The 23,277-nt window shown below is 47.7% G+C and overlaps 1 protein-coding gene across 2 annotated transcripts in view; it reads left to right on the top strand.

The window, feature by feature from the left end:
* GTF2F2 (general transcription factor IIF subunit 2) overlaps nucleotides 1-23,277 on the top strand; it is a 423,942-nt gene that overhangs the window by 13,255 nt on the left and 387,410 nt on the right. For both annotated transcript variants that reach the window (XM_063952832.1, XM_063952831.1), the window contains exons 2-3: nucleotides 8,314-8,387; nucleotides 16,279-16,297. In XM_063952832.1, the coding sequence (XP_063808902.1) occupies nucleotides 8,314-8,387; nucleotides 16,279-16,297 (93 nt within the window). The remainder of the gene's footprint in view (nucleotides 1-8,313; nucleotides 8,388-16,278; nucleotides 16,298-23,277) is intronic.

Raw genomic sequence — 23,277 nt, 5'->3', positions numbered from 1 at the left:
GGCTCCTCCCTCTCTGCCCCTCCTCCAGACCTCAGTTTGATTCTGTGCCCAGAGGAGCTGGGTGCTTTTCAGTGAGCTCTCCTGAGTTTGCTGATAGAAAGTTTTTTGTTAGGTTTTTATTTTCAGGGAGCTCTGCTGGCAACAGACTCCCTGCATCGTGGGACTGAGGGGAGAGAAGCAGCCCTACTCTCTGAAGCTAGGTCCTGCTTCTTAGGCTACTGGACACCATTAGCTATAGAGGGATCGGTACGCAGGATCTCACCCTCGCCGTCCGTCCCAGAGCCGCGCCGCTGTCCCCCTCGCAGAGCCGGAAGACTGAAGCCGGGTAAGTATGAGAAGCAAGAAGACTTCACAGGCGGCAGTAGACTTCGTGATCTTCACTGGAGGTAACGCACAGCACTGCAGCTGTGCGCCATTGCTCCACACACCTACACATACTCCGGTCACTGTTAGGGTGCAGGGCGCAGGGGGGGGGCGCCCTGGGCAGCATTTGGGACCTCATTCTTGCAAATGAACACATATATACAGCTAGGCACTGTATATATGTAGGAGCCCCCGCCAAAGAAATAAAATTTAAGCGGGACAGAAGCCCGCCACCGAGGGGGCGGGGCTTCTCCCTCAGCACTCACCAGCGCCATTTTTTCTCCACAGCACGCTGAGAGGAAGCTCCCCAGGCTCTCCCCTGCTGATACACAGTAGAAGAGGGTTGAAAAGAGAGGGGGGGGGGGGCACATAATTAGGCGCAAAAAAGTATATTAACAGCAGCTACTGGGTTAACATTAAGTTACTGTGTTATTCCTGGGTTATATAGCGCTGGGGTGTGTGCTGGCATACTCTCTCTCTGTCTCTCCAAAGGGCCTCGGGGGGGGGGGGAGGGGGGAGAGAGACTGTCTTCAGAAAGGACATTCCCTGTGTGTGTGGTGTGTCGGTTCGCTTGTGTCGACATGTCTGATGTGGAAGGCTATGTGGGAGAGGAGCGGGAGCAAATGAATGTGGTGTCTCCGCCGACGGCGCCGACACCTGATTGGATGGATATGTGGAAGGTTTTAAATGATAATGTTAATTCTTTGCATAAAAGATTAGACAAGGCTGATGCATTGGGACAGTCAGGGTCTCTACCCGTGCCTGATCCTATGTCACAAGGACCGTCAGGGTCTCATAAGCGCCCACTGTCCCAAATTGTTGACACAGATACCGACATGGATTCTGACTCCAGTGTTGATTACGATGATGCAAAGTTACAGCCAAAGTTGGCTAAATCACTCCGATATATGATTATAGCAATTAAGGAGGTTTTGCACATCACAGAGGAAACCTCTGTCCCTGACACAAGGGTTTATATGTATAAGAGAAAGAAACCTGAGGTAACTTTTCCCCCCTCACACGAACTGAATGAGTTATGTGAAAAAGCTTGGGAATCTCCAGATAAAAAAACTGCAGATTTCCAAACTGATTCTTATGGCGTATCCTTTCCCGCCAACGGACAGGTTACGATGGGAATCCTCCCCTAGGGTGGACAAAGCTTTAACTCGCTTATCCAAAAAGGTAGCCCTGCCGTCCCAGGATACGGCTACCCTCAAGGATGCTGCTGATCGCAAACAGGAGGGTACCCTGAAGTCCATTTATACACATTCAGGTACCTTGCTCAGACCGTCAATCGCGTCGGCCTGGGTCTGTAGTGCAGTAGCGGCATGGACTGATACCTTATCAGAGGAGTTTGATACCCTAGATAGGGATACTGTTTTATTGACCCTAAGGGATATTAAAGACGCTGTCCTTTATATGAGAGATGCTCAAAGAGACCTTAGTCTGCTGGGTTCTAGAATAAACGCTATGTCGATTTCTGCCAGAAGGGTCCTCTGGACTCTGCAATGGACAGGTGATGCCGACTCAAAACGGCATATGGAGGTTTTACCTTACAGGGGTGAGGAATTGTTCGGTGAAGGTCTATCGGACCTGGTCTCCACAGCTACGGCTGGAAAGTAAATTTTTTTGCCTTATGTTCCCTCACAGCCTAAGAGAGCACCGCATTATCAAATGCAGTCCTTTCGTTCACAAAGAAACAAGAAAGTCCGAGGTGCGTCCTTTCTTGCCAGAGGGAGGGGCAGAGGAAAGAAGCTGCACAATACAGCTAGTTCCCAGGAACAGAAGTCCTCCCCGGCCTCTGCAAAATCCACCGCATGACGCTGGGGCTCCACTGGCGGAGTCGGGGCCGGTGGGGGCGCGTCTTCGGAATTTCAGCCACATGTGGGTTCACTCCCAGGTGGATCCCTGGGCAATAGAAATTGTGTCTCAGGGTTACAAGCTGGAATTCGAAGAGGTGCCTCCTCGCCGGTTTTTCAAATCGGCCCTACCGTCTTCCCCCCTAGAGAGGGAGATAGTGTTAAATGCAATACAAAAATTGTATCTTCAGCAGGTGGGGGTCGAGGTTCCCCTCCTTCAACAGGGAAGGGGGTATTATTCGACCATGTTTGTGGTTCCGAAACCGGACGGTTCGGTCAGACCCATATTGAATTTAAAATCTCTGAACCTATACTTGAAGAGGTTCAAGTTCAAGATGGAATCGCTAAGAGCGGTCATCGCCAGCCTTGAAGGGGGGGATTTTATGGTGTCACTGGACATAAAGGATGCGTATCTTCATGTCCCCATTTATCCACCTCATCAGGCGTACCTAAGATTTGCAGTACAGGACTGTCATTACCAATTTCAGACGTTGCCGCTTGGTCTCTCAACGGCTCCGAGGATTTTCACCAAGGTAATGGCGGAAATGATGGTGCTCCTGCGCAAGCAGGGTGTCACAATTATCCCGTACTTGGACGATCTCCTCATAAAAGCGAGATCAAGAGAGCAGTTGCTGAACAGCGTATCTCTTTCACTGAAAGTGTTACAACAACACGGCTGGATTCTCAATATCCCAAAGTCGCAGTTGGTTCCTACGACTCGTCTGCCCTTCTTGGGCATGATTCTGGACACGACCCAGAAAAGGGTTTATCTTCCGATAGAAAAAGCCCAGGAACTTATGACTCTGGTCAGGAACCTTTTGAAAACAAGACAGGTGTCCGTGCATCATTGCACTCGAGTCCTGGGAAAGATGGTGGCCTCATACGAGGCCATTCCCTTTGGCAGGTTCCATGTGAGGACTTTCCAATGGGATCTGTTGGACAAGTGGTCCGGATCACATCTACAGATGCATCGGTTGATCACCCTGTCCCCCAGGGCCAGGGTGTCACTCCTGTGGTGGCTGCAGAGTGCTCACCTTCTCGAGGGCCGCAGATTCGGCATTCAGGAATGGATCCTGGTGACCACGGACGCAAGCCTCTGCGGTTTGGGAGCAGTCACACAGGGAAGAAATTTCCTGGGTCTTTGGTCAAGTCAAGAGACTTGTCTGCACATCAACATCCTGGAACTAAGGGCCATATACAACGCCCTACGTCAAGCGGAGGCCTTACTTCGCGACCAACCAGTTCTGATCCAGTCAGACAACATCACCGCAGTGGCTCATGTAAACCGCCAAGGCGGCACAAGGAGCAGAGCCGCAATGGCGGAAGCCACCAGGATTCTTTGCTGGGCGGAGAATCATGTAAGTGCACTGTCAGCAGTGTTCATTCCGGGAGTGGACAACTGGGAAGCAGACTTCCTCAGAGGACACGACCTACACCCGGGAGAGTGGGGACTTCATCCAGAAGTCTTCGCACAGATTGTGAGTCGGTGGGAACTGCCACAGATAGACATGATGGCGTCCCGCCTCAACAAAAAGCTGCAGAGGTATTGCGCCAGGTCAAGAGACCCTCAGGCAGTAGCGGTAGACGCCCTCGTGACACCGTGGTTGTTCCGGTCCGTCTATGTATTTCCTCCTCTTCCTCTAAGTAAGAAGAAAAGGAGTGAGAACAATCCTCGTTGTACCAGATTGGCCACGACGGACCTGGTATCCAGATCTACAGGAAATGCTCACGGAAGATCCGTGGCCTCTTCCTCTAAGGCAGGACCTGTTGCAACAGGGTCCCTGTCTGTTCCAAGACTTACCGCGGCTGCGTTTGACGGCATGGCGGTTGAATGCCGGATCCTAGCAGAAAAAGGTATTCCGGTGGAGGTTATCCCTATGCTGATAAAGGCTAGGAAGGAAGTAACAGCAAAACATTATCACCGTGTGAGGCCAGGAATGCTCCTACGGAAGAATTCCATCTGGGCCGTTTCCTTCACTTCCTACAAACTGGAGTGGATTTGGGCCTTAAATTAGGCTCCATTAAGGTCCAGATTTCGGCCCTATCCATTTTCTTTCAAAAAGAATTGGCTTCTCTCCCAGAAGTTCAGACGTTTGTTAAGGGAGTACTGCATATTCAGCCTCCGTTTGTGCCTCCGGTGGCGCCTTGGGACCTTAATGTAGTCTTGGGCTTCCTAAAGTCACACTGGTTTGAACCACTGAAAACGGTGGAGTTGAAATATCTCACTTGGAAGGTGGTCATGTTATTAGCCCTGGCTTCGGCTAGGCGAGTGTCGGAATTAGCGGCTTTATCACATAAAAGCCCCTATCTGGTTTTCCATATGGATAGAGCGGAATTGCGGACACGTGCTCAGTTCCTGACAAAAGTGGTTTCATCCTTTCATATGAACCAACCTATTGTGGTGCCTGTGGCGACACGGGACTTAGAGGATTCCGAGTCCCTTGATGTGGTCAGGGCTTTGAAAATTTATGTAGCCAGGACGGCTAGAGTCCGAAAAACAGAAGCACTGTTTGTTCTGTATGCAGCCAACAATCTTGGCGGCCTTGCTTCAAAGCAGACTCTTGCTCGCTGGATCTGTAACACGATTCAGCAGGCGCATTCTACGGCAGGATTGCCGTTACCTAAATCGATCAAGGCCCATTCCACTAGGAAAGTGGGCTCTTCTTGGGCGGCTGCCCGAGGGGTCTCGGCACTACAGCTGTGTCGAGCTGGTACTTGGTCGGGTACAAACACCTTTGCAAAATTCTATAAGTTTGATACCCTGGCTGAGGAGGACCTCATGTTTGCTCAATCGGTGCTGCAGAGTCATCCGCACTCTCCCGCCCGTTTGGGAGCTTTGGTATAATCCCCATGGTCCTTACGGAGTCCCCAGCATCCTCTAGGACGTTAGAGAAAATAAGATTTTACTTACCGGTAAATCTATTTCTCGTAGTCCGTAGAGGATGCTGGGCGCCCGTCCCAAGTGCGGACTTCTTCTGCAATACTTGTATATAGTAGTTGCTTCAATAAGGGTTACGTTATTGTTGCATCTGGCGTGAACTGATGCTATGTTATTGTCATGCTGTTTACTGGATTGTTATCACAAGTTATACGGTGTCATTGGTGTGGCTGGTATGAATCTTGCCCTTGGATTAACAAAAATCCTTTCCTCGTACTGTCCATCTCCTCTGGGCACAGTTCTCTAACTAAGGTCTGGAGGAGGGGCAGAGCGGGAGGAGCCAGTGCACACCAGGAACTAAATTCTTTCTTAAAGTGCCCATGTCTCCTGCGGAGCCCGTCTCTTCCCCATGGTCCTTACGGAGTCCCCAGCATCCTCTACGGACTACGAGAAATAGATTTACCGGTAAGTAAAATCTTATTTTATTTTTTTATCGGGAGTCAATTAACTTACCAGTAGACCTGACCTGTGAATGTCAGTGATATGTGTATTTAAAAAGTATTAAGACTATACAAGTCATTAAACAATGTTTTACTATTGAATAATATGTGCATATAAGGCTAAATTTTAAAATTATTTGTTTCAGCTCTGTTACATACTGATTCATCCCCTGGCTGGACTAATCTCAAAATCTAATTTGCCATAGCGCCTGTTACAATGGTTTAACAATGAAGGACTAACACTATCTTAGCATCCAAATGGTTAACGCAATTAAGCAGTACTTCTATTTTTAATAAGATTGTAGATTTGTTAGAAATACCAGGGCAATTTTATAAAATTTTAGATTTAATGTTAAGGGTACAGTGCCTTGACTATAATTGAATCATATAACACCTGACATACAAAATGAATGCACTAAGTGGAAATATAGAACATAGGATTACAGTCATTTGTACAATCTGATAGGCTAACATCAAAAGTGGAAAAACGTTTAATTTGATGTATCCCCAAAAGACTGACACTCAGAACAGTTTTACAAGGGTGTTTAAAGTCCTAACTTTGCGTTAACCCCCCCTCCTACTGTGATGTGACTAATACCCCTTTCAGACTAGCATAAATTTCCCGGGTTATGGCATGTGAATGCGCATCAACTCAGGATTTTGCTTAGTCTGAAAGGGTCCTGAAGAAATATCCCAGGTCTAGCGTCCTGGCATTTCATCCCAGGTCGCGACCTGGGTTTAAGCCAGAATCGAACTGCAGTGTGAAAGGTGCAGTGTCAAGGCGACCTGGCACCTGTCCTCTGCATAGGATGAGGTGGTACTTGGAGATGATCATCTCCAAGCACCGCCTTCTGTAGCGTCGATGGTGATGTCACCAACCCGGCAATATGCCAGGGCCGCAAGTCTGAAAGGTATTCTAAACCAGGTAGCACCCGTGTACAAATTCCGGGGTTGCGACCCTGCTCTGTGAATTTAAAAGGGGTATGAGAGACTATTCCTATGCTAACAAAGCTTACTCTTCTCTTGCTCCGAGCACACTCTTGTTTGAGTTTTGTAACTGTAGGGCTAATTCAGACTTAATCGCTGGGCTGCGTTTCTTGCTGCCCTGCGATCAGATGGTGGCCGTCTGCAGGGGGAGGGGAAAATGCTGTGCAAGTGTGCGTTCGCTTCATAAGCAGAGCTACATCAGTTTGTGCAGTCTCTGCTCAGCCCAGGACTTTCTCAGCTGCTGCGATGTGATATTGCTGATTGGGGCCGGAGCTGACGTCAGACACCCTCCCTGAAAACGCCAGATCCCGCCTGTGTTTTTCTGGACACTCCTGTAGAACGGTCAGTTGTCACCCATTAACGGCCTCTTCCTGTGTATAACCTTGTGATCGCCTGTGCAATCGCTTATTTTGCACCATCCCGTCGCTTGACACCGTTGCCCGGTGCAGCCGTCCGACACGCTGGCGCATTGCGGTGCATACGCATGCGCAGTTCAGATCTGATCGCCCGCTGTGCGAAAACGCACAGCAGCGATCAGGTCTGAATTACCCCGTATGAGAGGTTATTAAATTGCACATGAGCAGCTGCAGGAAGCCATTCTGTCTGCTAATTGAACCTGGTTCATGGAGTTTGCTTAGCTGAAAGCCCTATTCACCACATCGCCTTGCTTACTGACAAGACTAAAGGGCCCTACACACTCTCCGACATCAGTCAAAGATATGAACGATCTCGTTCATAAATGAACGAGATACCGTTCATATCTTTGAGTGTGGAGTCACCAGCGATGAACGATGCGCGGCCCCGTGCTCGTTCATCGCTGGTCCCCCGTCGGCTGTACATGCAGGCCAATATGGACGATCTCGTCCATATTTACCTGTACTTCAATGCAGCCGGGTGACGGGGGGAAGTGAAGAAACTTCACTCCCCCCGTCACTGCCCTCCGCCGCCGGGTCGCCCGTCGGGCGTATCCGCCGTCGGGCAGCTCGGCGGCGGATCGGCCAATGTGTAGGCCCCTTTAGATTTATGGCTGTTGAGAAAGTGAGCTTTCAGCTGGAAATCCACAGATTTGTTGATCTGTGACAAGCTTATGCTATGCTGGCTCCTTGAGACCATTTGGGCTCTTTGACGATTTTAGCAAGTGATCCCGTCCACAGTCCTATCCTATTTTTGACAACACTGACTTGGATGCCCATCTTTCCTGGCTCGTTAAAAGATTCTGCTTGCGTCTAGATTTCTACATTATTTTGTCTACTCCTGATAAAATATGTTTTTCTTATTTGCCAAAGCTGTATCTTTATGTACTTAAAAGTGTATAACTATGTTTTATAAATTGAAATGTTTTATTCATTTTTGTAGCACAGTGAAATGAGTTGCCCATCTGATGCTGGCTTGTACCTTTGTACATGGTTTACCATTTGCAAATTAGTCACTGGACACTGGTATTGAACAGATGAACGCTACAATGCTTTGATGCTTTTTCCATTTGTTCGGGAAATATTTCTTTTGATATTCAAATAGAAAAGACCTCTATCAGCCGAACAAAGCAGATACGCACAGACTAAATATAGTATTTTTATCCTATTTGCATTTTTGAAAGAACAAACACTTGGATCCTCTGCATTGCTAAACATTGCCATAATCTAGATTAGATTGACAGAAGTATGTGTCACTTGCAGAATGTGTTTATATCGAGCTGAAATTGAATGGATATTTTGTTCTTTTGCAGCTTCCCAAGTACTTGGCACAGCAATGGGCGAAGGCCTCAGGAAGGGGTGAAGTGGGAAAGCTGAGAATTGCCAAGTAAGCCCATCTTTCTATGGTTTCTGGTGAAGGCAAGCTTTGAACCTAAATATGTCCGAGGTGTTTGATTTTGCTGCATCCTAAGTAGATATCACTATAGTTAGTCATTTGTATAAAATAACTGAGTTGAGAAGACAGAGGTCCATGCCAAACTTTGCTGTTATTATGTACACCAAAAATAGATGCAAACTTAAACCAGTTGTCACTGCTTTATTATTCACAAAATCCAACTTGGTATATATACATTTAGGTATATACAGTACATACACGTTATATGGAGTGGCGAATCACTTAGCTTTTACTATTGGTTACTTTATACATCCCTTGATCCCAGGAAGACTTTTACCAGTTGCTTATTTCCTAAAATGTACAAAGCTTGCCATAGTTGACAATAGGCACTTGTACTAAGTAACGGCTAGGACTATGGAAATGAGCAGGATATATGGAAGTAACAAAGACCATTCGTGCTACGCTCACAGTTCAAGGAAGTTGATTGCTTAGGATGCAGTGTGATTGAAGACAAGCCCATGGAAACATCTCGGAGATGTCATTAGGGATATAGAGCCAATGGACGGATAAAGTACAAATTATAATTTGTAAACTCCCTGATTTGGTTCTGATAAAATACTTTGGACTAAAAGATAGTTAGAGCAATTAAAATGCAAAGTGCTGAAACAGATACAGATTTAATTTTATAGTTTATTAAATACTTTTTATCCCAACTTTATTTTAGGGATAAACCAATTTGTCTGAATTACAGGTTTTGTCCATTTTCTAGTGTTTAGGAGCAAGTGGTCGATTTGTCATTTGCTGTAAACTGTTACCAGATTTTTATTCCAACCAGCCAGACCTGGCAGATGATCTGCCAGATAATTATAGTATATGCCCAGCTTGACAAGCTTTTACCGTTTCAGGGTTGCGCTGGGCAGTGTTCCCGAAAATGGAGTCATGTCATCCCCATTTTCTGGAAGTTCTAAGGCTAATGTCTGCGTCTTGTGACAAAGATTTACTGTCCCCAGAAGTTTGAACAGCTCAGTCATCCTGAGTAACCACTGGGTTTTTCAGTTGGCCGATGCTCATGCAAGTGATCCGATGCTGCACCTTTGGGTGCAGCAGCAGGTCACACAAGCATGCAGGAGGGGTCTATTTACACAAGATGCCTCCTGCAGCATTGGTATATTTTAGCACAGTACTGTGGTACTGTGTCCATCCCTGACTCAGGCCCATAGTCAATATTTGTTTCCTCATCAGTGTAATTCTATTCTAGTATAAACATGCCTTGTGTGAAATATGCATTTCCAAGATCACTATGCCCAGCAATTTCTTCTGCGCTGATACTGCATACGGAATGAATACACATTTCTGTGCAAATACATGGCTAACGCGCCTTGTTCTACATCACTTTGCAGCCAAAAACTAGTTTTCTTGTTCGCGGTCCAGGGTCTCCACAGGGTTAACCTTGGGGTATGCTTGGTGGAGATCAGGATCAGGCACCGAACAGCAAAGCTTTGAGCCTCACAGGATGCACTGGGCTCTCTCCTCTCATACACCGCCCACAACTCAGGCTCTTCAGTTTTTGTTTGGTGCCAGCAGGAGCTGGTCACCACTGAATAGTGGGGCTACAGCATGTAGCCCAAGCTTTTTATTTATTAACAATTGTTTAATTTTCTTTTACTTTTTCCTGAACATTGGGACACCAGCGCTGATGCTCCATCACCCCCACCGTGACACCACAACTGGGTAGGTGATTTTCTTTTGACCCTGGCAACCTTCAGCTAGCAGGGGCGCACAGGGGCACCCCGCACTGCACCCAGAACACATGGGGGAAAGGTAAGGCGAGACCCACGATTCTAGCAGTCCTATGCTGCCGGTCCCGGGAGATGGACTGGCAGCGCTGCCGTGATCCCAGACCATTGTGTGACCTTGGGACCCACTAGACCACCAGAGCATAATGTTACAGGCGCTGGGGAACAAATTACAGGCCAGGGAACCGGTGGTGGATGTCAGCGATTCCCCAGCCCAGGGCGCCGTTCCGCTGAGGTTTTCCCATTGTGGGCTGCTCATCCCTCACTCTCATTCCCCAAAGAGACGCTAGGCAGCCATCACAAGAGCTCTGCTGGTCTCCGGGAATTCTGAGTTCGGTCTCCCTGTATACCTCTCCTTGAAGTCAGGTTATACACAGTGGTGCATCCTACCAGCTTTACTTCACTGGCTGAGTAGTTGATATCCGTTCCCACTGCAGTTAAATTGTATATCTGCATTGTATGTTACTTATGCTAGTTCTGCTGTCTGTATCTCTTTCTCTGTACATTATATTACTTTCCCTGTGCTTTATTATTAAAATAACCCTTGAGTACAGGTGTGTATATGATTTACTTTGCCTCACATCACTGTGTATTGTATTTGAAGAAATTTATTGAAGGAGCTGTCCAGTTCTAAAAAGTTTTTTTTTTTTTAATTTAAAATATTGCCTCCGTCCTCTGAAACACCTTATTGCCGTTCGAGATCTGTCTGCCCGCCTCCCGCTGTCCAGATCACATTACCAGCGTTTGCTGTAGTGGCTATAATAAGCCCTCGGAACAGATGGCTGTGCGGCTGGGCTTGCGGTGTCAGGTCCACTTGTAGTAGCAGGAGCGTTGCCTACGCTGGAGACGTCTGTGCCGCTTTCAAATACTATTGTCCACGCTGTTTAGGAGCAACTCTTGACGCGTTTCTCATCCAAATAGCAGCGGCTGTTTCCTCAGAAGAATGTGATCTACCTAATATATAACCCCTAGGGGGTTGTTTTTTACTGAAAGGCTGTTGATTGTATTATTTGATGCCCATTGTGGGAGAATATTTATAACAACTACCTATATGAGCTATTGATACAATTGTTGCTGTATGATAAGGTACATTTGTTATATTGAAATTGTATCCACTGTGCACAGTTGTGTTTCAAATAAGTATTACAAAGATAAAAGTACGTTTTTTGGAATACTAAAGATGTCCAATAGCTGGATCTCTTATATATAGAGACCCGTGGGATTGGTATTAAATGTGAATGCATATAATTTTGGTGATTTTAATATTTTAAATAAAAAAAACTTTTTAGAACTGGACAGCGCCTTCAATAAATTTCTTTTTGTTCTATTAAAATATTGGGACTCAACACCCCAATCATTTGAGGGCAGCAGTCCGTTTTAAAAGGAAAGAATTAATGGTAAAGGTTCTGTGGGAATTGAATAATTGACAGCGCTTATCGCTTTCTTGTATTTTGGTATTGTGTATTGTATTTGTGCAGACTCATTGTCACATACTGTTACCAGTTACAACCTGCACATTACCATATTGTGAGTGTACACTCCTTGCAGTTATGTCTAACAAAAGCAAGGCACCTACTCTAGTAGACTTTAAAATCTGTAGCACAGAGGTTGGTCAGTGCACTGCTTGTTTTGTACCTCCGGGCACATCAGTTTCCCCCAGCTCCAGTTCAAGATCTTCCATGGGCTACTTTCTCTAACTTGCTGGCTAAAATTGCTGACCATATTATTACCCCACCTGTGGCTCCCCTGATGGGTCTCTCATAGCCATTACAGCCTGTATAGCAGCCCCACCCGTCCCTCCTCCCTGGTTGGACTCATTTTCTAACTCTATACAGAGTCTGGCTGCTTCCTCTGCTGCATTTCAGAACATATTACAAGCCCAGATCACACAGCATACACCTACTGCCACTAAGCCTACTGTGCCATCCTCACAGTCGACGCCACTTTCAGATTCTGAGGACTCTTCTGCTGCTGATCAGACAGAGGTTTTTGATGCAGACTCCCCCTCACGGTAAGAAGAGGTACAGTCCAAATTTAATGTGGCTGCTCTAGTCAGGGTGGTTAAATTCTCACTTCAGCTCGAAGATACTGAAACAGCTCCAAAATCTAAAGATCTTTATATTCACTTTCAAGGGCCACAGCCAGACCTGCTACGGCTACAGCCTGGGTAGCTAAAGCCATGGAAAATTGGGCTGACGCCTTTGAAAACAGTTTCACTTCTGAGCCTACCATGGAACAATCAGCATCAGAGATCCTGCCTATTACATTAGGGAATCTGCTCTATTGTTCTATAATCCTCTAAGGCTTCAGCTGCTTCAATAGCAGCATTGTTTGGCTACATTCAAGGAAAGCGGACACTGACGCCAAGAAAGCCCTGGAAGCTCTTCCATACGCGGGCGAATTTCAGTTTGGATTAGAACAGGACAAGATTGTCAATAACCTGTGAACTTCTAAAACAGCTTGCTTACCCCCAGCTTCCACAGTGTGTCCTCGGACCTCGTCCTTTCACCCATAGGGCAAGGACAGAGGTCAGACGTTTCCTAGACAATCTCACTTCACTAGGACCTCTAAGCCTAAAACCAAGCAGACCTGGGCAGCTAGACTCTCAACTACTAAGCCAGAGGATAAACCCTTTGTATGACATGGCCGACTTCTTCACTTCGCCCATGCGTGGAGTCAGAAAACACAGATGCCTTGGTTCGAGAAGTGGTCTCTCATGGATACGCCCTCTCCTTCCTGAAGCATCCTCCCAGACAATACTTCGCTACCACTCCACCAGCAGACCTCAGCAAAGCCAAGGCAATGAAGGTAGTTATTCAATCATTACTACACTCGGGTGTCATTATTTTGGTCCCTGTATCTCAACAGGGACAGTGGTTCTATTCTACACTCTTTTTGGTTCAAAAACCCAATGGCTCCTACCGTCCCATTCTGAATCTAAAGTTACACAACAAATACCTCAAGGTGCCCAGGTTCCGGATGGAAGTGTTCTCTGTCCCATTGTCCTGGCTATACGGCCTGGGGATTTTATGGTCTACCTGGGTATACAGGATGCGTACCTCAATGTACCTTTATAGCACCCAGTTACCAACCGTATCTCTGATTTGGTGTCCTATGTCAGCATTTCCAGTTCCAGGCCCTACCCTGTGGACTTTCCACAGCCCCCAGGGTGTTTACCAAACTAGTGGCCGTAATGGCAGCTCAACTCTGGCAGCAGGGGATTCGGATACTCCTGTACCTGGACGATCAACGTCTTCTAGCACATTCTCCAGAGGTCCCACACTCTCATCTTCAGGTGACGATGTCATTCCTTCAGAGTCATGGTTGGCTGATCAACTGGGCCAACTCTTCTCTCCTACTGTCTCGGAGAATGATCCATCTCAGAGTGCTGTTGGATGCTCAAGTGCAACGCAACTTTCTTCCCTAGGACAAGATTCCAGCACTGCAAATGTGTATCCGCAATCTACTTCACAATTGAAGGGTCTCTCTCCATTCAGCAATGCAGGCCATGGGCTCCATGGTATCCACCTTTGACATTGTGGAATGTGTCCAATTCCACTCCAGGCCTCTACAACGCCTGTGACTCACCAGGTGGAACGGCCAACCCAAGCAGATCATATCTCAGACAGTGGTATTGCCTCAGGATGTTCAGACATTCCTCTAGTGGCTACACACCTGGACAAGGGTCGACCATTACGGGTTCCACACTAGACACTTTTCTCACCATGGACGCCAGCCTCTGGGGGGTGGGGAGCTATCACGGGCAGTCACTCCTTTCAGGGCCGGTGGTCTCTATCAGAGAGAGATCTTCCAATCAACGTACTGGAACTTTGGACAGTGTACTGGGCCATCCAAATAGGTCAGGATCTTCTTTGAGGTTCCCCTGTACAAGTCGAGTCAGACAGTGCCACGGCAGTGGCTTATATCTATCAGCAGGGAGGCACATGCAGTGCGGCAGTGATGCAGGAAGTATCACGGATTCTCACCTGGTCAGAACTCCATCTTCCAGCCATTTTCACAATCTTCATTCTGGGAGTCCTCAACTGGGAAGCAGACTTCCACAGTCAACAGGTTATATATGCTGGAGAAGGGTCTCTACACCCAGATGTCTTTCAACTTCTGGTACACAAGTGGTGTCTTCTAGACGTGGACCTTATGGCCTCCAGACACAACCACAAGGTACCAGTGTACTCGGCCAGTACACGAGGACTTGAAGCGAGATTCGTGGACACACTAACAGTCCCATGGACCTTACATCTGGCTCATCTGTTCCCTCCAGTATCTCTCCTTTCCAGGGTACTTCTCAAATTCAAAGAGGAAGACTGCATGATCATACTCGTGGTTCCAGCATAGCCAAGACGCCATTGGTTCACAGAGCTCCATTGTCTGTTCATAGGTGAGCCATTCCCTCTTCCTCTTTGACCAGATCATCTATCACAAGGTCTTTTTACGGCGTGGCTCTTGAGTCATCCATCCTAAGGGATAAGGTATTTTCCAGTATGGTTATTCAAACTATTCTTCATGCTTGCAAACCAGTATCAGCTCGCATTTATTACTGTATCTGGCACTTCTACTTTCATTGGTGTGCTCATCGCCACTCTGATACTATGGTTTTTCAGATCCCTAAACTTCTGGCTTTTCTACAGGCGATCCTGGACATGGATCTCCGCCTTGCATCTCTTAAAGTGCAGGTATCTGGTCTATCAGTCTGGTTCCAGAGACTTGCCCCCTTGCCAGATGTTCGTACCTTCCTACAGGGGGTACTCCGGATACAACCTCCCTTGACTACATAAGGATACCTAACTAAGGTCGTTTCTAAGTTTCATATCAACGAACCAATTGTGGTACCGACCTACAAGGAACCTGGCCTTTCATGGGAGGAAGCTTTATTGGACATGGTCTGTACAGATCTACGTGGTCTGTACTACTTCCATTAGGCAAACAGATTACTTGTTCATCCTCTCTGGATTCCACAAGCGGGGCTGGCTAGACAATAAACAAACGTTGGCTCTGCATGAACGTTTCACAGTCTTACATGCAGGTTGATCTTCCTGTTCCAAGTACAGTCTCTGCTCATATCACTCGCTATGTGGGTCCTTCATGAGCAGCCTGCTGTGGCGTGACTGCTGAACAACTATGCAAGGCTGTTACGTGATCTTCTGCCCACAAGTTTCTTAGGTTCTCTGCCTTTGATACGTTTGCCTTTTTAGGATGCAACCTTTGGCCGCAATGTCCTCCTTTCAGCTTAAGATCATTCCCTCCCTATTACAATTGCTTTGGGACATCCCCAAGGTTAACCCTGTGGAGACCATGGACCCTGAAGAAGAAAAAGTTATAGTAAAACTTACCCTTGTTAACTTTTTTTTTTTTTTTTCCCCGAGGTCCATGGGATTCACAGAGCGCCCATCCTGTCACACCTAGCTTTAATGGGTTACTTCTCTCGGTCACCAGTTCCCTTCTCTTATACGCGAGTGTGTGTACAATTCTTCCTTCTTTCCTCTCCAGCTCATGCTTTGTGCTTGTTAACTAAAACTGGAGAACCTGAACTGTTGGCGGGGTACGAGCGGAGACAGCCCAGTGCATCTTGGGAGGCTCAAAGCTTTGCTGTTCGGTGCATGATCCTGGTCTCTACCATGCAGACCCCAAGGACCCTGTGGATCCCATGGTCCGTGTAGAAAGAGTTAACAAGGGTAAGTTTTACCACAAGTCTAAATTTTGCAAATTAAATCTACAACACATATAGGGAAAGTACAAGGTTTCCTGGCCATGATAATTATGTTTTTATTTATATTGTAATACGTAGAGACCTAGGGGCAGATGTATTAACCTGGAGAAGGCACAAGGAAGTGATAAACTAGTGATAAATGCAAGGTGATAAACACACCAGCCAATCCGCTCCAATATGTAAATTAACAGTTGGGAGCTGATTGGCTGGTGTGTTTAGTACCTTGCACTTATCACTGCTTTATCACTTCCTTATGCCGACTCCAGGCTTAATGCATCCGCCCCAGTATTCTTTGGTACATGATTTATTTAATGCCTTTGTGAAGTGTTTCCACAATATTTTTTTTCTCTCCTTACTGCAGAAACCAAGGAAAGCCTGAGGTAAGCCTTATACGTACGCAGCTGCCGATGCAGTTGAAATGTTCTATACCTTTGAATAGTTGTTTGTGTACCCCCCCCCCCTCCCCCTCTCTTTTTCTCTCTCTCTCTCTGTGTGTGTGTGTGTGTGTGTGTGTGTATATATATATATATATATATATATATATATATATATATATATATATATATATAATGTGTGTATGTTTTATATATATATATATATATATATATATATATATATATATATATATATATATATATATATATATATATACACATAATTCTTTCTCTTACGTCCTAGAGGATGCTGGGGTCCATATTAGTACCATGGGGTATAGACTGGTCCCTTGGGAGCCATGGGCACTTTAAGAGTTTAATAGTGTGGGCTGGCTCCTCCCTCTATGCCCCTCCTACCAGACTTGGTTTAGAAAATGTGCCCGGTGGAGCCGGTCACAGCTACGGGAGCTCCTAGGAGTTCTTTTAGTTTTATTGTTTTTTTTTAAAGAGTTAGGTACAGGGAGGCTGCTGGCAACAGGGGGAGTAGGATCCAACCCTCTGAGGTTAATGGCCCCTATCTCCGCTGACAAGACACGGAGCTCCTGAGGGTGTCGATCGCAAGCCCCTGAGGTGACCGCTCGCTCCCGCAGCACTGCCGCCACCTCCTAACAGAGCCAGAAGATCGAGGTGGTGAGTATGAGACCGGCGCCCCGATAAGCGGGTCCCCGGCGAGAATGGCGGCACAAGGGTAGGAGCACAGCGCTGTAAGGCTGCGTTCCGGAGGGCTCAGAGGTATGATTGTGCGGCGCTGTGAGGGGCGCCCTGGGCCAGCGCAATACCCTTCACACTGGTCACTATGGCTATCAGGGGCTCTGTACTACTGCTAGCAACGTTTTACCACAGGCCAGTATAAAATCAATTACAGGGGGCGGAGCTTCTCCTCAGAGCAGATCCAGCTCTCACCAGCGCCATTTTCTCCCTGCAGATCAGACAAGAGACGCTGACAGCGCTGACCCTCCACTTAACTCCAGCTATCCTGTGCAGTACCAAGGGGTTATAGAAGGGGGGGGGGAGGGGAGAGTGTTATTCACTGTTATTATTGCTGTGTACTCTATTAAGGTTACTCAGTCAGTGCCAGGCATTTATCATGTAACTGCATACTGGGGCGCTGTGTGTGCTGGCTCCTTATACTGTGTGTCTCTCTGATGGTACTCTGGGGGAAATTGTGTCTGACATTTTCCTGTGTGTGTGTATGTTTATTTCTCTTACGTCCTAGAGGATGCTGGGGACTCCGTAAGGACCATGGGGTATAGACGGGCTCCGCAGGAGACATGGGCACTATAAAGAACTTTTAGTATGGGTGTGCACTGGCTCCTCCCTCTATGTCCCTCCACCAGACCTCAGTTAGATTTTGTGCCCAGAGGAGATGGGGTGCATTACAGAGGAGCTCTCCAGAGTTTCTCTGAAAAAGAATGTTGTTAGGTTTTTTATTTTCAGGGAGCACTGCTGGCAACAGGCTCCCTGCATCGTGGGACTGAGAGAGAAGCAGACCTACTTAAATGATAGGCCCTGCTTCTTAGGCTACTGGACACCATTAGCTCCAGAGGCAGTCGGAACGCAGGTCTCACCCCGCCATTCGTCCCAGAGCCGCACCGCCGTCCTCCTCACAGAGCCGGAAGATAGAAGCCGGGTGAGTATAAGAAGAAAAGAAGACTTCAAGGCGGCAGAAGACTTCAGATCTTCACTGAGGTAAGCGCGCAGCGGTAACGCTGCGCGCCATTGCTCCCACACACTACACACACAGAACGGGCACTGATGGGTGCAGGGCGCAGGGGGGTGCCCTGGGCAGCAATAAACCTCTGGTCTGGCATATAAGGGTACATTAGGCTGCGGAGGCAGTAAATTAAGAGATCCCCCGCCATTTTTTTAATATTGAAGCGGGACCGAAGCCCGCCGCTGGAGGGGGCGGAGCTTGATCCCTCAGCACTAACAGCGCCATTTTCTCCACAGAACGCTGCAGAGAAGCTGGCTCCCCGGACTCTCCCCTGCTGAACTCTGTGACAGAGGGCTGAAAGGAGGGGGGGGGGGGGGGCATGTTTAAGGCGCACTGAGTGTATAACATTGATTATATATATAAAAAGTGCTATCTGGGTTTTATTCCAGTGTCCGTTTGGCGCTGGGTGTGTGCTGGCATACTCTCTCTCTGTCTCCCCAAAGGGCCTTGTTGGGGAATTGTCCCCTTATAGATATATCCCTGTGTGTGTGTGGGTGTCGGTACGTGCGTGTCGGCATGTCTGAAGCGGAAGGCTCGTCCAAGGAGGAGGTGGAGCAGATGTGTGGTGTGTCTCCGTCGGCAACGCCGACTCATGATAGGATGGACATGTGGCATATGTTAAATGCGAGTGGCCTCATTGCATAAGAGACTGGACAAAGCAGAGTCCAGGGAGAAAGCAGGGAGTCAATCCACGGATTGGACTGGGTCACAGGGCCCTTCTGGGTCTCAAAAACATCCCCTATCCCAAATAGTGGACACTGGTACTGACAGGGATTCTGACTCCGGTGTCGACTACGATGATGCAAAATTACACCCAAGGGTGGCAAAAAGTATTCAGTGTATGCTTATTGCAATAGAAGATGTTTTGCATATCACTGATGACCCCTCTGTCCCTGACACAAGGGTGCGCATGTATAAGGAAAAGAAACCTGAGGTAACCTTTCCCCCATCTCATGAGCGTAACGAGTTATTTGAAAAAGCTTGGGAAACTCCAGATAAAAAACTGCAGATTCCCAAAAGGGTTCTTATGGCGTATCCTTTCCCTGCACAGGACAGGGTACGTTGGGAATCCTCTCCCAGGGTGGACAAGGCTTTAACATGCCTGTCCAATAAGGTGGCGCTGCCGTCTCCGGACACGGCAGCCCTCAAGGATCCTGCTTATCGCAGACAGGAGACTACTTTAAAGTCTATTTATGCGCATACATGTGCTTTGCTCAGACCGGCAATAGCATCGGCATGGGTGTGTAGTGCAGTTGCAGCATGGACAGATACCTTGTCAGCTGACCTTGATACCCTAGACAGGGATACCATTTTATTAACATTAGCCCACATTAAAGACGCAGTCTTATATATGAGGGACGCTCAAAGAGACGTTGGGCTGCTGGGTTCCAGAGCCAATGCCATGGCTATTTCTGCGAGACGAGCTCTATGGACCCGCCAGTGGACGGGTGATGCAGACTCAAAGAAGCATATGGAGGTTTTACCTTACAAGGGTGAAGTGTTGTTTGGGGAGGGGCTCGCGGACCTGGTTTCCACAGCTACCGCGGGTAAATCTACCTTTTTACCGTTTGTTCCCCAACAGCAAAAGAAAACTCCACAGTATCAGATGCAGTCCTTTCGGTCGCATAAGTCCAGAAGAGGTCGGGGCTCCTCCTTCCTTGCCAGAGGTAAGGGTAGAGGAAAGAGAACACCTGCTTCGGCTAGTTCCCAAGAGCAGAAGTCCTCCCCGGCTTCTACAAAATCCACCGCATGACGCTGGGGCTCACCTAAGGGAGTCCGCACCAGTGGGGGCACGCCTTCGACTTTTCAGCCAGATCTGGGTTCTTTAAGACGTGGATCCTTGGGCGATGGAAATTGTTTCCCAAGGCTACAAGCTGGAATTCGAAGAGGTGCCCCCTCGCCGATTTTTCAAGTCGGCCTTGCCAGCTTCACCCCCGGAGAGGGAAGTAGTGCTAGCTGCAATTCAAAAGCTGTGTCAACAGCAAGTGGTGGTCAAGGTTCCCCTGGTCCAACAGGGAAAAGGGTATTATTCAACCCTGTTTGTGGTCCCGAAGCCGGATGGTTCGGTCAGACCCATTTTAAATCTAAAATCCCTAAACCTGTACTTGAAAAAGTTCAAATTCAAGATGGAATCGCTCCGAGCTGTAATATCCAGCCTGGAAGGGAGGGATTTTATGGTGTCACTAGACATAAAGGATGCATACCTTCATGTCCCCATATACCCCCCTCATCAGGAGTACCTGAGATTCGCTGTACAGGACTGTCATTAAAAGTTTCAGACGTTGCCGTTTGGGCTTTCCATGGCCCGAGGATTTTCACCAAGGTAATGGCGGAGATGATGGTGCTCTTGCGAAGGCAGGGAGTCACAATTATCCCATACTTGGACGATCTCCTGATAAAGGCTAGATCGAGAGATCAGTTGCTGAAGAGCGTGTCGCTCTCCCTGAAAGTGCTGCAACAGCATGGTTGGATTCTCAATCTGCCAAAGTCCCAATTGGTTCCAACGACTCGGCTATCATTCCTAGGCATGATTCTGGACACGGAACAAAAGAGGGTTTTTCTCCCATTGGAAAAAGCCCAGGATCTCCAGAACATGGTCAGAGACCTGCTAAAACCAAAAAGAGTGTCTGTTCATCAATGCACTCGAGTTCTGGGAAAAATGGTGGCAGCCTACGAGGCCACCCCCTTCGGCGGGTTTCATGCGAGGACTTTTCAGTGGGACCTTCTGGACAAGTGGTCTGGATCCCATCTACACAGAAAATAACCCTGCCACCCAGGGCCAGAGTGTCTCAACTGTGGTGGCTGCAGAGTGCTCACCTTCTGGAGGGTCGCAGGTTCGGCATTCAAGACTGGGTTTTGATAACCACGGACGCGAGCCTCCGATGATGGGGAGCAGTCACACAAGGAAGAAATTTTCAGGGACTATGGTCAAGCCAGGAGGCTTGTCTACACATCAACATACTGGAATTGAGGGCTATATACAACGGCCTACGACAAGCGGAGAATCTTCTTCGCGACCTACCGGTTCTGATTCAATCAGACAACGTCACAGCCGTGGCTCATGTAAACCGCCAAGGCGGGACAAGGAGCAGAGTGGCGATGGCGGAAGCCACCAGGATTCTTCGCTGGGCGGAAAATCACGTAAGCGCTCTGTCAGCTGTCTTCATTCCGGGAGTGGACAACTGGGAAGCAGATTTCCTCAGCAGACACGATCTCCATCCAGGAGAGTGGGGACTTCATCAAGAGGTTTTTGCAGAGATAACAAGTCTTTGGGGAATTCCTCAAATAGACATGATGACGTCACGCCTCAACAAGAAGCTTCTGAGGTATTGTGCCAGGTCACGGGACCCTCAGGCAGTGGCAATAGATGCCCTAGTGACACCATGGGTGTTTCAGTCGGTCTATGTTTTTCCTCCTCTTCCTCTCATCTCAAAAATATTGAGAATCATAAGACAAAGAAGAGTGCAGACAATACTCTTTGTTCCAGATTGGCCTCGAAGGGCCTGGTACTCAGATCTTCTGGAAATGCTCACAGAAGATCCGTGGCCTCTTCCTCTCAGGGAGGACCTGTTACAGCAGGGGCCCTGTGTGTTCCAAGACTTACCGCGGTTATGTTTGACGGCATGGCGGTTGAACACCGAATCCTAGCTGGGAAAGGTATTCCGGAGGAAGTCATCCCCACTCTGATAAAGGCTAGGAAGGAGGTGACGGCAAAGCATTATCACCGTATCTGGAGGAAGTATGTATCTTGGTGTGAAGCCAAGAATGCTCCTACGGAAGATTTCCATCTGGGCCGGTTTCTCCACTTTCTACAGACAGGAGTGGATATGGGCCTGAAGTTAGGCTCCATTAAGGTACAGATTTCGGCCCTATCTATATTCTTTCAGAAGGAATTGGCTTCTCTCCCAGAAGTTCAGACGTTTGTGAAGGGAGTGCTGCACATCCAGCCCCCCTTTGTGGCACCGTGGGACCTTAACGTAGTGTTAAGTTTCCTGAAATCTCACTGGTTTGAGCCTCTTCAAACAGTTGAATTAAAATTTCTCACGTGGAAGGTGGTCATGTTATTGGCCTTGGCGTCTGCAAGGCGGGTGTCCGAATTGGCGGCCTTGTCACACAAGAGCCCCTATTTGATTTTCCATGTGGATAGAGCGGAGTTGAGGACTCGTCCTCAATTTTTGCCTAAGGTGGTTTCTTCATTTCATATGAACCAACCTATTGTGGTGCCTGTGGCTACGGGGGACTGGGAGGACTCCAGGTCCCTGGATGTAGTCAGGGCCTTAAAGATTTATGTAGCCAGGACGGCTAGGGTTAGGAAAACAGAGGCTCTGTTTGTCCTGTATGCAGCCAACAAGGTTGGCGCTCCTGCTTCTAAGCAGACTATTGCTCGCTGGATCTGTAACACGATCCAGCAGGCCCATTCTACGGCTGGATTGCCGTTACCAAATTCGGTAAAGGCCCATTCCACTAGGAAGGTGGGCTCTTCTTGGGCGGCTGCCCGAGGCGTCTCGGCATTACAACTTTGCCGAGCTGGTACTTGGTCGGGTTCAAACACTTTTGCAAAATTCTACAAGTTTGATACCCTGGCTAAGGACCTTGCGTTTGCTCAGTCGGTGCTGCAGAGTCATCCGCACTCTCCCGTCCGGTTGGGAGCTTTGGTATAAACCCCATGGTCCTTACGGAGTCCCCAGCATCCTCTAGGACATAAGAGAAAATAAGATTTTAAACCTACCGGTAAATCTTTTAGTCCGTAGAGGATGCTGGGCACCCGTCCCAGTGCGGACTACATCTGCAAGACTTGTATATAGTTGTTGCTCTCTTAAGGGTTATGTTACAGTTAGAATCAGTCTTTGACTGATACTGTTTTTGTTCATACTGTTAACTGGTTGCGTATATTCCAGGTTATATTTATTATTATTATCCTTTATTTATATGGCGCCACAAGGGTTCCGCAGCGCCCAATTACAGAGTACATATGCACATAATCAAAACAGGAAAACAGTGACTTACAGTTGAAGACAATTTAGGACAAGTACAGGGTAACTAAGCATAACTACACCAGTAAATGACAGAGATAAGTTCCAGGTGGCCAAAAAACTGCGTGATTTGGGCAGTTGAGGATTATTAAAGTAAGAAAAGGATAAGCACATGAGGGAAGAGGGCCCTACTCGTGAGAGCTTACATTCTAAGGGGAGGGGTAGACAGACGGGTGACA

Source organism: Pseudophryne corroboree, chromosome 2, assembly GCF_028390025.1.
Source record: "Pseudophryne corroboree isolate aPseCor3 chromosome 2, aPseCor3.hap2, whole genome shotgun sequence".
NCBI lineage: Eukaryota > Metazoa > Chordata > Amphibia > Anura > Myobatrachidae > Pseudophryne > Pseudophryne corroboree.
This window is presented reverse-complemented; position numbering and strand designations above follow the sequence as displayed.